The sequence below is a fragment of the Pygoscelis adeliae genome, unplaced genomic scaffold, assembly GCF_000699105.1.
Source record: "Pygoscelis adeliae isolate BGI_AS28 unplaced genomic scaffold, ASM69910v1 Scaffold54, whole genome shotgun sequence".
Classification (NCBI taxonomy): domain Eukaryota; kingdom Metazoa; phylum Chordata; class Aves; order Sphenisciformes; family Spheniscidae; genus Pygoscelis; species Pygoscelis adeliae.
The window spans coordinates 5,535,225-5,550,299 of record NW_008824982.1 but is presented as its reverse complement, the minus strand read 5'-3'; the positions used below and the strand labels follow the sequence as shown (position 1 = coordinate 5,550,299).

The window sequence follows — 15,075 nt, the reverse complement described above, 5'->3', positions numbered from 1 at the left end:
GAATTGTCATGGTTCCAGTATCGATTGGATGATCCATCCCTGCCACTGTACTTTTTTTAGGTGGTACTGCAAGAGTCACGGTCTCACACAGGTTAGTTACAGACCTTACACAAATGTTCATGTACAAAGGACCCATGTCTTTAAACTCTAGGTTGAGAATGGATTCAGACATCATATCTGCCCTCTTTATTTCCCCCTCTTCATTCCTTTTGGGACTAACTCAGAATATCATTACTAGAAATCTGTCACCATACCATACCATACCATACCATACCATACCATACCATACCATACCATACCATAATCTGTGATTTCATGGGCACTGCTCTCGGTGGCTCAGTTATTAATGAATAACAGGTCTCCATCAAGCGGATACCATTAGCAACAATACTTTGAAGGCCAATTACAGCAGCATTAGTGGCATATGTGTACGAAATTACTTAAACTGACCTCCTCCATGTGGGTGCTGCTTATTTGTTGTTTGTGGGGTGCCTGCCCCAGATGCATCTGATTGTGGTTGGCGTCTCTCAGCACTATCATAAAACTGGCAATGACTAAAACTCCTCGATATGTGAATTTTTATTTAACAAAGTTTCATTCCTTTTCAACAGCTTTCACTGTGCTAATTCCTCTGGAATGCAAACGTGCCACGGACAGGCAAAATGTGAGAAATTCCTAAGGGGTTATCGCTTTCCTCTATGTAGCCAGCGTGGAGGAAGAAAAGGAAGCCTAGCTTACTTACTGTGCAGAGGAAAAATCTGCTTTAAGTCATCCAGCAACTGTTTCCAGTGTATGAAGATGACCTTGCCTGGAGTCAGAAAGCGCATTCTCCACATACTATGCAAGTGGATAAAAAATATTTCCACAAAATTCTTGGCCTATGGAGAAGATTGAGACATCATTTTCAGACAGGCCTCTGTTTTTTGTGAACTCTACTTGCAGTTTTATTTTGTAGGAATAGAACACAAAATCACTTTTGATAAATTTATAATCCTTATATTAATTAGATATCATTAATTTGCCTAGAGTGCATTTAGGTTGACATTCTTGATTCGGTGTAACCCTGTGAGGCTCTTTGTTTAAGAAACATTTCGGTAAAGCAGTTCAGATTATTCAACAGATGATTTAGGGAAGCATAATGTTTCTAAAAACAATGTTATGATTGTTTCCCTTAGCAGCCGGATCCACTCTGGAGCGAAGTGCTTGATCCGAGGTAACCTTTGCAGCAGAGAAATGCCATTTGTTGTCCCTATGAAAAACTGGTCCAAATCCAAGTTAAAAACCTCCAGCAAAAAATACTTATCAATTCACACGTACTCAGTGGCAGGCACTTGATAGCATATGGCAGCTAAATATGCCAAGGATTCTTTAGAGCATACGCCATCACTTAGCAGCTCCTAGTTGCCAAATTGCTTGTGCTTGTGACATCCCTCAGGGACCAAGCTCCTACCCATGCCCTCTGCAGGCCCTAAAGCTGGTCTTTTCCTGCAGTTTGTCCTTTCCATAGACAAGGGACACCCCGACTGTAAGAGCTCAGCTTCTCCATGTTTTTTGTGAGAAGACTGCATCTTCCCTTTGTGGTCTGTGCCATCATGTACATTATAAGGGATCCACCTTCAGGTTTTATAGGCTGTCTTAACTCAGACATTTTTAAATGCTGCGTAACTAGAGTTTTGCAGTTTCATTCTTCTAATTTTAATGTCATCTTTTTTGTGATTTTCTAAATGTCATCTTAGGTTAAAAAATTACATCTTGACATAAATATGTGTGCTTTTGTCAAACCTCTCACTTTGGTGAAGAAAGAAAAGGCCCAAACACCAATACTGTAGATGCTGAAATCTTGCATGAGGCAAGGCTTGTACAAAAAGATAATATTTTTATTAGACTAACAACTGATATATTTGGAAAAAAACCACCGAACTTTACAGTCTTTTATGAGCCTTTCTTCAGTTCTGAAATAAAAGCAGCAATCCTGAAAGATCTTCTAACTTCCATCAAGTCAAGCTCATGTTTTATCCAAATTTGTCCAATATATTTTACTACTTTGCCATGATAGTCTATAACCAATGTCCATATTAAATGCCAACAACACAAAAGAGTCCGACACGGACTTTGGGTTTAGCCGGTTTTGTTCTGAAGTGTTTACCTTTGGTTATGGGTGCTATCATTCATTCTTTCTGACAGAGAAATGACGGAGGGGAATATCATGCCATTAGTCCCGCACAGGAATCCCCATCGAAAGGTGTGGAGAGTTTACATAAAAAACGCTGGCAGGAAATGGCCACCAGTGATTGACTTTCTTAACATCCCCCTGCAAAGCTGTGCAACTCATGGGCCACCAGTCCTGCTTCCACAACGGAGATCCTGGAATGTTTATTTAACTTTTTTTTTGCGTAGCTCACATATTCCTGCTAGGCTCACGCTCATACAGTCCTGTGACTCCTTGTCGGTTCTGTTGCCGTCAGGTCTAGAATCAGTAAAAAACCCACAGGTCGTAGTTTTGTGCAAAAGCAAAGGCATCAGCTCTGGTGGTTGCGTGTCAGAATTTGTACAGAACAGATTTAATAGGATCATCTTTCATAGCTATCACTTTAAAATACCTAGCTGCTGAAATCAGACATATGTCAGAAATTAACGGATACATAATATCATTCTTGATTAAATCGTTGTTAATATCACCAATAAAGTTTTCTTTCATTAGTTTGAAAAGACCAAGGATATAGATATTACTTAAAAATGCGAAGAGACAAGAATATTGCACCTTACTGTGGCATTACCTTGTAACTACAGCTGTGAATTCTAACATCAGCTGAGTGACTTACAGTTTACAAAAGAGGAAAGGATGCAATATATGCTTCTTATTTAAAGGGATTCTCAGACTGACCCTGCAGTACTCCAGAGCTCTAAACTGCAAACCGTGGGGTTTGATCTGCATTTCTTTTGACCCTCCTTGAGCAAAAAGCATTTGCTTTTTGACGAGATTTTTGAGGAACACAAATACCTACATAAGATCCCAAGCATTATTGTCTTAGTGACCTCAGTATTTAAACTCAAGTCAAGTGGAAAAACGGGATCAAAGACTATTCCAAAAAGACTATGCCAAAATGTAACACAAGTAGCTGTCAGTATGCAGAAAGGTTTTACACTTTTGTCTGGGTACTTTGACTCTTTTAGGAAAAAAAAAAAGCAAAACCACAAACCAGGTACCAAACCCTAGATCAAGATAAGTTAAAGTATTTTTTTTAAAGCACCATTGCTAATCCTGCTCACCGACTCATTTTTGCTCAATTGATCACTATGGCATAAGTCAGGCAGGATTTTTCTGCATAGCTTGTTAAACATGCCAGTTTGACAGGCTGTTTTAGGAAAAGGTTTCTGCTCTTGCTGTTTAGTTTAGCAGATGCTGCGTTGCAGTTCCGTACTCGCAGCGTAAGAGATTAAGGAGACAGAAGGATCTGCAGGAGGGAATATGGCAATTGTCCAGTGTAAACGCAGCTGCATCCAATAGGCATTCCCGCCAAGGACGGTCCCCAGTTCAATTATCCATTTGTCAAATCAACTTGACATCATCTTCTGCTTGGAAAAATAACTGGCCTAGTTCTGCATTCAAGGAATAGGATTAGCTCCTACTGAAGGTATGACGGAGAGGATGGGAGGAAGCAGGTAACAGCGCAAAGCAGATCAGTATGGTAAGATACAAAGGTTTCGTAAGTGCACTGCTTTGTACGTTGTAAATTGCTGAGTACAAAGGAAAAAAAAACAATGCATAGAAAGTTTGTAAAATAACCACAAGCCAAACTGTAAGTCTTTCAAAACTTTACGTCTCTAGCTGGCACAGCTAGTAGATACGTGAGAGAAGCACTAATAAGTGGAGAGAAAACCCTAAGGGAAACCTTAGTGTTCTCCATCTGTCATGGGGTAAATAGGTCTTCTTGATCATCTACCACTTGATTTATACTGAATGCTTTCAAGCATTTCACATCTGTAATTTTCAAATACAAGAATTATTAAACTTTGATTTATGGGAATTACACACAGGTAACTTAGATTTTTCCCAATCTTAAAAAATGTGTACCAACCAGCAGCACTCAGCTGTACCACAGATATTCAGAAAGTTAATAGAATGTTTTAGCTTTAAAATAATAGCTGCCTGAGTTTGGGGGTTTTGGCAGGGTCTGAATAATGCAAGAGGAAGAGTGAAAAAGCTTCGGTGTCGGCTGTAGTTGTGTTTTTACTGTTTCTAATACTGGGTCACAGAAGATACAAAGGTTTTACAGCCCCACTATAAAACGGCTCTTTATCTTTTCTCCACTAATTCTGTGGTGTCACATTTAACAAAATTAGGAAACTGGAGATAATATGGATGTTTGCAGATTAGATGTCAGGTAATAAATAACACTAATTTCACATACCTACAAATGTAAAGGCACCTTATCACTGTTTAAATTTCTCACTCTTTGTAATGCCTGCCAACATTTTAACCCAGGCAAATTACGGTATTGTTTTTGCTGTTTTTTCACTGGGATAAAATACACAGTCATAATATCCTTTTATCAGATTTCATGGTATAAAAGGACTTTGGTGCTTAATTCAAGCTGTATGTTGCCGAGACAATTTCAGAGCTCCTGTTTTGGAAGATGTATTTATCTTACCTTTTAGTCGTCGTCTTTTCTTTTCACAGTGGGCTAGGTACCACTTGCCCAAGAAGATGCAGCTGTGACCCTGCCCAGTCAGTGCAATGCTACAGAGCTACGGAGATCCCCAGAGAGATTCCTTTTACCACCAGAAGACTCTACATCAGTCACAGCAAAATTAAACAACTCCAGGTAGGAAAAAATCCAGTAGCAATACTTTCTGTAGTGCACTGTAACCGAAAGCTGTGCTTCCCAGATGGTGGTGGCTTTCATGTGAAGGGAGAATCTTATTCCACGTTCTAAAAACTGATGAAATGCTGCCAGATCTGGTTTTATTTTTACTTACTTTTTAAAGATATGTAAATATATTCCTATAGTGTTTTCATTATCCTGCAGTCTCTGAGCACCAGTTCACGCTGCCACAATGATATTTTGTATGCAACTCAAAAAATAGTAATTTACAACTGGGAGCCAAATGTTGACTTGTTTTTCCTATGGTCAAATAACCATCAACTTCCAGCGTCATTTTTTAACTTGTTAAAAGCTTTTGGTACTTTTGATACAATATAATACTTTTTCACAGTAAATGGAAAGGTTTTATATAGCTAGAATCATTTCCCTAATGACTGAAACTGAAGTTCTTTTCCCCCTCTTGAGTTGCAAGTGTCAGGTACAACTGCTATTAGAAATGGCAGAGGGAGTTAGTAAGTTAGAGTCTAAGGCAGAGCGTGAGCTGTTTCTAAAAGCAATGCTAGGCCTATCTAATAACCCATATAAACAATAGCAGCTTCTAACTGAAGCTGCCAGCTATTTGTGTTATTAAAAAAGTTTATTCTGGGTTTCTTGAGGCATGACTGGATCACATTAAAGGCGTGATCAGTTTATGCTCATTTTGCACTGCACTCTGGAACGGTACTTCTCTGGTTCCTACCCCGAAATACATTTATTTAACAAATTCAACTTCTGTAGATAGACACAAGGGAAATACAACCACCTGTACTATACATGCTTGCTGTGTATCAATCTACTACAAATAATAAGAAACGTTCAATTCGAAAGAGAGACATTTTCTCGTAAGTATGCTTGTCCTCTTACAAAGAATATCACTTTCACTGCTCTGAAAGGCATCTTCGATGTTGCTCTCAGGATTGAATGAAATAGGCTAGAAGGCAGCTTAGAGCAGCATCTGGGATACCTGTTGCCCACTGAGAAATAGTCAGTAATTTTACAATTTAACTCTGAGAAAGAGTTTACTTCTCTTTTAGCCACTACTAATATCTCTGGTTTTCTTGGTTTAGGCTCCCATACCCACAGGAGTCAAAGTTCATTGGTGTGATTTAGCTATATTGATGTGCTCTAGTTAAACAAAAGATCTGTCAAATGAATTCTTTATTAGGAAATACATTTTCTGTGCAAAAAAACCCTGATTATTTTTTAATTAACCCCAATTATCTTTCCAGGATAAGGAAGATGAGTCATTTTTCCTTTCTTTGGCTAGGTGCTCATACCTGCATTCCTCAGTTACTAGTAAAGTGGCCTTAGGTTCTGACTAGAGCAAAAGACGGGTGTTATAAAGCATTTAATGTTGGATATAAGTGAATAGAGTAGTGGAATAAATGTTTTATGAGTGTTCAGAACAAATGGTGCATGAAACCACCTAAGGAGAGAGTTTTTCACTTTATACATTAATTCAACTGAGCAATCAGTACGCCTTACTTCTACTACTGACTTTGCACTGAAAGGAAGTAAGTCCTTTCGTGCTGTCGGCCTATAGTTTTGTAGATTCCTTCCTTAAGATTAGGCTGGGTCTGTGAATATATTTTTCACTTTTCTTCCCATGCAACAAATTATGCTTCTGAGGTCTTGACATCATAAATACATATGCTTAATTTTACACAGCTGAGCAATTTCACTGGCACATATCATAGTGCTTGTAGAAACATGTTTTGATTTCTGCTTGTGAAGTACGTGTCTGGAACTGCTAAAAAAACTATAGTTTTTGGGGGGTTTTGGTGGGTTTTTTGTTTTGTTTTTTTAAATTCCTTCATTTACCTAATCTTAGAGAAAATAACGTATTTTCAAAAAGACATTGAATGGAAGCCTAGACTTTCCACAGCTGACCTCCGAGAGACTTTGATATGTAAGCATTCACATATACTATGGTTTGGCAAGTAGCTGCCTCAGAAGAATAAACAAACATTTGTTTCAAACTGAGCACCAATTACTTTTGGACATTACTTTGCATTGGTTATTCTTAAAATTGTAAAGAAATGAAAAAGAGAAGAAGATATATTTGTATGCTAAATACAGTATGTTTTGAAGAAAAACAAGAAAAAAAGTAGATCTTTTTTACCCAGATCAACTTTGTATTTGTTCTGACAGGGTTGATCATCACTGAAAACACTGGCTGGGATTTTTGCTTTTGGTATTTTTACAAATTGGGGTTTGTTATAAACAGACTTCGTAGTAACAAAACTAGATTATTTTTAGCATCTTTTTTTCAATAATTTCTGCCTCCTCCTTGATTTGAAGACCAGCTATAACCTGCTTACTCTCACTTTAAGTTTTAGTTTATTTCTAACTGTATTAATACGTGGGGGTTTATCTGCTAAGAGAAAATTCTTTATCTGACCCCCACAATAGGGGACTGGGTTAAGAAACTGCTTCTAACAAATCCCAGTTCACAAAAATTCTAAAAGCAAAAAAAAAGTCATTAAAAAAATGACAAAATTATTAAAATGTGGCTATTAAAATAACAGTATCTTAGACTCATTTTCAGGAGATCTACTTTTTAAAATGTAAAACTATATTAGTATCGCTTTACAGACAGTCCAGTTAGAGAATAAAACATCACTCTGTAGCAAAAAGAGAGCTGACAGGCTTTCAAATATGTCTTGATTCACATTAGAAAGACTGGGTGGTTTGTAACAGCATGGATAAATGTTTAAGTCTCACAACAGCACGGTCACAAAGCCTGGCAAAGCATACCAAATAGGTGGAAAATAGAAATTATAATAATCCACATTAAGGAGCCTAACATTATTACAGAATGAATGTCTGTACATTGACCTTCATGTAGCTCACTGTCACTTAATAAGATGAAAATTAAGCATTTTAGAGACATACAGCAATCAACTGAGGAAAATCAGGAAACACTGCTTTTGAACTTACAGGAGAAAATGTGTTGAACTTCAGAAGGTTCACATTTGTTTCAATTTCCTTAAGACTGTTTTATCGCTTACATATGACTATGCTTTTCTGCTCTTGAGCAATGCAGTTCATTCCTATGGGACTTCTCATGATAAAGCTTTGCAAGATTAGCCTCCTAATCATGACCAAAACTGGACATGCAATTCTGTAATTGCTATATAGCAATATATATATAACAAAACTGCATTTATAGAAAAAATAGAAAGTGGACAACTTTGTTATTTACTGTTGAGAATATAAGGGTTTTTATGGAGGTACATTCCCTTATTGAACTTAAATGTAATGGATGGAGAAACCTGCATCAATAGAGGTTCCATATGTATACTTTCTCACTAACTGCATCAAATCTTGCAATGCTTGGAAATGACTTTACAAGAAAGAATAAATGTAATCAGAAGGTAGTGACAACTAAGGATACCAAAGCAAAATGAAATCTGACTCCTCTTTCACAGCTGTGTGGGCTCTAATTTTAACAGAAGTTAAAATGCAGAGTTTGTAGCTAAGGTAAAGAGATACAACCAAAAAACATGCAAGAGTTGGATAAATGAAGCTGGAAGGAATCTTTTAACAGTCACCTTTATAAGCTGATTTCACATACACAAGTATGATAGCCAAATGTATTCAATCAGGATCATAGAACAAAATTACTACCCAGTACCTGTGCTCCAAAAGGACTTGTCCTGCCTTCCGTGTAGATTCCTGACTGGGAGGAGGGGTTATCCTGTAGAACATGCTTTATAGCTTCTCTCAGAGTAAAATGTGCTGGTAGCTACTAAGCCCTGGGGGAAATAGCATGAAAACTATAGTGTTAGTTTAATATCTCTTACCGATGTGGTACTCCTGAGACCTGTAGTGAGATGTTTATTGGACATGGGAAGGGAAAACGGATGAGGACACTCCTTCCCGCCTCTCCCATGCAGAACACCTGCTCATCTTGCTCTGAGCTTTCTGTAATTCCCGTATAAATGATTTTTTACAAATCAAGCACCTAGGTCAATGGGCAGCATCTCTGATAATTTCAGAAAACTACTGTTTAAGCAACCGGTCTGCTAGGAGAACTCCCGTGTTCACCCTCATTGCATGCTTCCTCATATCTCGGCTTGGAGGAAACTGCCAGATTCACTTAAGTTTGCTTCTTAACTTGAGACACAAGATGGCAAGCTTTGTAAACAAGCAGGTTCCCACAGAGCAGAAAAATAATGAAACAATTAGTATGCCTTTGCATATTATAGTCACAGCCAACATCTAAGTTCCATTTACCACTGCAAACCATGTGTTTATTACTAACAAAAACTAAGTTCCTGTAAAGGCAATCTGTTCCACAGAGGTGATTTTCAGACCAACCTGATCTGACACTTCTGGTTTAGTCATCTTAATATGTGAGGGTTTTACTTCAAAGAAAATGAGAGATAGTGGGGGGAGAGAAGAAATACAAGCGTCGGATTTTAGTTTCCTGCCAAAACTTTATAGTAGGTGATGATATCTTTATAGTAGGTGATGATATCCACGTGTACTTCCTCTGGGGAATACATGCTGCAGTGACAATACTGCTGATACAAGGAAATGGCTGTATGATGAACTCAAAACTGCTCCAGCAAGCTCCATTGAGCGCAGTGAACATTAACAACCATCTACTCTCCGCAAAGATTTCTGCCACTGGTGATATTAGCTCTCCATTTTACATAGGCTATCCACCAGGCAGAAATAAAAGGAATATTCCTTCTTCAAACATGTGTATTTGCTTAAAACCAGACACAATATGGCCTTAAACAACAGAATTACAGAAATGTAAGTAAATACTGGCAAACCACAGGTACCTATAGTAACACCTCTATCGTTACCATAGAATCATAGAATCATTAAGGTTGGAAAAGACCTCCAAGATCCATTTCTCTTAGTTTCTCATTCTAAATATATAGTTTCTCAAGATATACTAGCAATTGTCAGAGCATCCAGAAGAAGTAACCAGTGAGGAGATCCATAAATAGATGGTGTACTATCACATGAATTATTTTTTTCTCTTTAAGATTACTGACTTCAGGAGAATGTCAGCCCTCGAAGAGCTGGTCCTGTCATGCAGTGGCACAGAATCAGTAGAAAACAACACTTTCAAAGCTCTGAGCACCTTGAAGTCCCTGGAACTCTACAAAAATCAGCTAACACAAATACCCACCTTCCTCCCATCCAGCCTTGAAATTTTAAAACTCGCTGATAACTCCATCAACACTCTGCATGCGTCTGATTTTGAAGGTTTGATGAAACTAAGGGTGCTCGATATTCGGAACAACTTGATTGCGACTCTGCCTCCGAGTGCATTTTCTTCCCTTTGCAATTTACAAAGTCTGATTCTGGATGGCAACAACATGGACTCTGTGTCTGCACCACTTAAGCTTCCTAGGCTGAAGTATCTGAGCATGGCTGATAATAAACTGAACTCGTTCCCCACCAACTTCTTTGCATCTTTCCAAAATCTACAGTTTCTGAGTTTAAGTGGCAACCTTCTGACAAAAGTGCCCCTTGACCTACCTAAATCCCTTCTGTCACTAAAATTAGAGAAAAACCAACTCAAAACAATAAGACTTCGAGACATGAAGCACCTAGAAAACCTGTCTGAGTTCTCCCTGTCAGAAAATCAGCTAACATCAATAGATGGTGCCCAGCTTCTTCCTAACTTAACAACACTGGAGCTCTCCAAGAACCAGCTCCACACTATGCCACTCAGGCTGCCCGGCAGATTGCAGAAGCTCGACTGCAGCAATAACCTGATTCAAAGGGTGACAGCGCAGGACTTCCAAGGACTACAAGACCTCAAGCACTTGTTTCTTGACAACAACGCTGTTAGCATGTTTGAGGCAGGAGCTCTTCAGCAGTGTGCGCAGCTTTCGAATCTGGCACTGGAACAGAATCTCCTCATTTCTATTCCGCTGAGGCAAGTGAATCTGAGGACAGCTGGTTCCTAGGTGTCATCCTTCCTTCCTTACATTATGAGGATGAGGGCCAAACTGGAAAAAAATATGCATTCAGACCCAGCCATAGTAGAAGTCTATCCGTACCATAAACCCACTGCCATAACTGGCACTAATTAGCAGTCTTGTAAGCAGTCTCAGCACAGAAGTAGAGCTGTTTTCATTAGATCTGTGGCCCCCAGTGAATCTACTCATTTCACATCTCTCCCTGCCGGTGAGACTACTTTGTTTAATTAGCACACGAATAAGAGGAACCTGCTAGGAGAATATAACAGAATGATTACAGAGAAGTTATACTGCTGCTTAGATTTATCTTCTCCTATAACACAAAATTAATAGAGCAGTCAATAAAAAGGAAAGACAGCAATTTTAAAGCTGATGTTTCTACCAACGCACACTGAGTTTATTGTTGTTAAAATATTAAGATTTCAGGAGCTGAGTCTGGTCAAAAAGAATGTGCTTTTTCAGGGGATATTAGCATTCCCAACTTCATTAAATTCACACATTATGCGTATAAGCTCTCTGACTTCAGGCTATAAGCAAAATTCCAGAAGAAACATCCCTTGGGCACACTGTTCATTAATGCCCTGCTTACAGGCGCTCTCACATTCATCCGAGTGTTGGTCCTGGCCATTATCAGAGGAGGCATATTAAGCCAAATGGAGGCTGGTCTAATATAAAGTGGCAATTGTATTATTTCAAAAAGCTGTGCAGTAAGATGGCATAAAAATAGCGAAGTAATTCCATTAACATCAACTTCTTTAACACAACTGCACTATTAAATTTTATTTTTATGGCTTGTGGACAGGTTTAACTAGCCCAAATAAATAATGCAGTAAAATTTCAATTCGTTTAGCATTTGAATCTATTTGGCAGCAGCTTTATAATCAGAAAGTGATTTAGTGTGTATAAATATTTGATTTCAGTCTAGCTTGACAGGAGTGTTTAATGCTTTCTAGTTACTTTAGTATTGTCTAATCCATCTTATTTTACAACCTTTGTAGTCAAGAGAATTAACAGGAAGGAGTTCTCTATTAGCCTTTAAACACTACAGCTTTTAAAGAGATATTGGGGACTTTTCTTTTCAACTCGGCAATGAATATAGATTTCAAGGGGAGGCTGTAAACATAAAAGAGGGAAAAAATGACAAGATGTAAAATTTATGTACTTAATTTAATTGCCTGCTGATCACCAGGTACACATGGATATACAGAAATAAAAGCATTACTTCTGACAGTTATCTGAGAACTCAGTCACCAGTGTCAAAGGCTAAAAATATAGTTAATGTGCCACAGTCAATGGGTCTTAGCAGTTATTCGTCAGGAATAAGGAGAAAGCAAGCTTCATTTGTTTTTTTCTGAGAATAAAATAATCCACTTCACTTGGGTGGTGAAACACTGGAACAGGTTGCCCAGAGAGGTGATAGATGCCCTTCAAGAAGTACTTGAAGGAACAGTGTTGCCATGCTTCTCTCAACTTTTGGTCTTTAATGCTGCTATAATTTGGTCATTGGCATAGTTATGGCATTAAAGAGTACGAAATGCATTTTTAAGCTTGACATTCAACTGAACATATAACTTTCTTCATAGTACAGTAGGACTAAAATCGCTGTTTAGTCCAGTTGCAGAAACACAGTCAGTACAGGTCAGAGCTGCAATAATTGGGGAAAACAGCTCAACTGTGCATAGACAGTGTTCCTATAACTTAAAACAAAATGACATGAAAATTTCAGGGCCACATCTTTTTTGCAGAAGACTGCATTTTTGTTAGCGATAGTTTTATTTAATATGTCAGATGTGCCTGGGCAAATACCCACCACCAAATACCACTTACACAAACAGACTCAATATGATGAACATCATAACATATTTGTGTTGTTTTGTTTTTATTCAGACTTCCAGACACCCTTGCTAGATTGGATCTAAAGGGAAATGACATAGAGGATGTTGGAGAACAAGAGCTGAAGGACTTGAAACAGCTTCAGGTTCTAAATTTACGGAACAACAAGATATCTGCCTTGGATCGCAAAGTCTTAGAGTATTTACCTCGTCTCCGTCATCTGTATTTAGATGGAAACCCCTGGAACTGCACCTGTGACCTTCTCAGAACCAGAAGAGCGCTGGTGGCCAAAGGAACGGATGTCAGGGGAGGACAGTGTGCAGCGCCGGCAGAAAGCCGAGGAGAAAGTTGGATGTCTTCCAAAAAGATTCTGCAGCAGTGTGGAGATAATCTGTCTTCCATGGAAAGGGGCAAGGAGGACAGAAAGAAAATGAAACCCAATGAGGCCTCCAGCGTTGGAGTAAACACAGATGATGATTACTATGATTATGAATTAGATTAACCCCATGGTTAATCTACGGTGAACCTTAAAGTTGTCCAGAGCTGCGTATACCACCAGCGTCTCTACTGACAACCAGCCTGCTGGTCTGCCATTAACTTTTCCTCTTTAATTTGTACTGTAAGACTTAATAGCTGGTAACAGAAGGGCTATAGAAAGGATGCCACTGTAAACTGAAAATCATAAAAAAAATGTTTTTTCTATGCCATTAGTACTATGTAGTTTGAGGGAAGTAAGAATACAATACTAACTCCTAGAAAAGCAGTCTGTAACTCTGTATGGACCTTTTTATAGTAGACCGTTCTTATAGTTGCATTAAAAAACCCATAAATAAAATCCTGCAATACCACAAGATACAACTACTAGGCGTGTGGCATTCAACACATTCAAACTCAACAGGTCTGCAGTTCGAGATGGAGAGTTACACTGACGCGGGCAATTTCTCAGGTTGTTCAGAGATTCTTGCTTTTGCAAAGCGAATTTCAGTTCCTGAAATATTTGCCTCTTTTGTTTATTTTAGACTATTTTAAATGACATTAGACTGAATTAGCCGAGCTCCAGGCAAAACACGGAAGGCTCATCTTCATCACAGCAAATGCAACAAACAGAAGGATCCGTGTCCTGGTTAATGAGATTTAATACTAGTTCCAAAGTTAGTTAATAGTGAGGAATGAAAACACTGGGGTCAATTTGACCCGATTCTATTGTTGTACACAGAAGAAGGGAGATTCTCAGGAAATAGAGCTCTACCTCTGGCAAATACTAGGATCAGGTCAAGTGAGATGAAGTTTTTGGAAGAGTTTATTTTGGTAGCTGAATAGCTAATTGACCGCAATATAGCTCGAGGTGCTGTGTGTATACTTTTGGGTTAGGTGTACTTCCCATGGGAGTACGTGCTGCAAGTGCCCCCCTTCACTGGCAGGAACCTTCCAGACTTTCGCCCGCAAAAAAAGGCCTTGATGGTATATGCATCAACTCTGATGTATGTACAAATTTTATCGAGCAGTTCCCAAAGTGCTTGAAAACTAAACAAAATGGGATTACCGAGCCCACTAAACCCAGTGACTTACAAACAGTAATCTAAGGGGCTTCCTGGCAGTTCATAAATCTCAGCTGATAACTGGGGAGTAATAACACCAGCAAATTACTTTTCAAAGCAAACAGTTTCTATTATTCTTTATCTTCTGTTGGCATTCAGTAACTGAGTAATCACTCACATCCACGGAGGCGGTTTTGTCAGGCATTGGAGTGCAGCTATGTGCTCATGGCGCCCATGCAAATGCAATTGACACTTGGGTTTCTCAGGCACCCGACACATTAAGCTACACAACTGGAACAGAAAGATGCGAGTTCGTTTTTCTTTACATTTTAACTTTTTACCGTATCGTCAGCCACCCAAACTTTTGGTAGCTAAAGATTCAGACGTATATGGAACAGCACAAGCCTTCCCAGCAGTTTGACCGTGTTACTTTTGTTGGCTAACGTTGGTCTGTATTAGAAGCCTGGGAAGTAGTTATTTTCTGAGCAAGAAAAATATTTTCATGCTACAGTATTTTTCATTCGGTTTTATATTAGCGGATTCTTTTAACGAAGTACTTTAAGTATTTCCCCGCGTCGTTTCAGCCCACCCATCTGTCTGACGGCACAGGGCTAGCTTGTTCGCTCTTGCTCTTTTGCCTGCAGTGGGCTCTCCACCTTCAGGCCCGTGGGCCGTCACAAGCCAAAGCAGCGAAACCCCAGGAACCGCAGGTTTTGTGGGAGACCCGGAAACGGGGCGCACCCCCCCGAGGCCCCTTTCTGGGCCACCGCAGGGGCTCGCTGGGCGGGTGTCCGGGGGCCGCGCTACCCCCATTTCCCGTGCCCGCGCTGTACTCGCAGCGTGCGCTGGGGGTGCAGCATACCATTTAATAAGGACTCCCGTGAGGCC

The 15,075-nt window shown here is 39.2% G+C and overlaps 1 protein-coding gene across 1 annotated transcript; it reads left to right on the top strand.

Annotated features, from left to right (window-relative positions):
• The first annotated feature begins 3,637 nt into the window (after window positions 1–3,637).
• Window positions 3,638–13,151, top strand: LOC103918386 (leucine-rich repeat transmembrane protein FLRT1-like). Its single transcript, XM_009325687.1, has 4 exons — window positions 3,638–3,663; window positions 4,682–4,826; window positions 9,872–10,773; window positions 12,704–13,151. The coding sequence occupies exons 1-4, from the start codon at window positions 3,638–3,640 to the stop codon at window positions 13,149–13,151; spliced, it is 1,521 nt and encodes a 506-aa protein (XP_009323962.1).
• Window positions 13,152–15,075: the final 1,924 nt, after the last annotated feature.

Excerpts from the sequence above, each read along its gene's own strand:
- LOC103918386 (XM_009325687.1), top strand. The coding sequence starts at position 3,638 with ATGACGGAGAGGATGGGAGGAAGCAG. Across the intron at positions 4,827-9,871 it reads GCAAAATTAAACAACTCCAG|ATTACTGACTTCAGGAGAAT; the intron begins GTAGGAAAAAAT and ends TTTCTCTTTAAG. Across the intron at positions 10,774-12,703 it reads CTCATTTCTATTCCGCTGAG|ACTTCCAGACACCCTTGCTA; the intron begins GCAAGTGAATCT and ends GTTTTTATTCAG.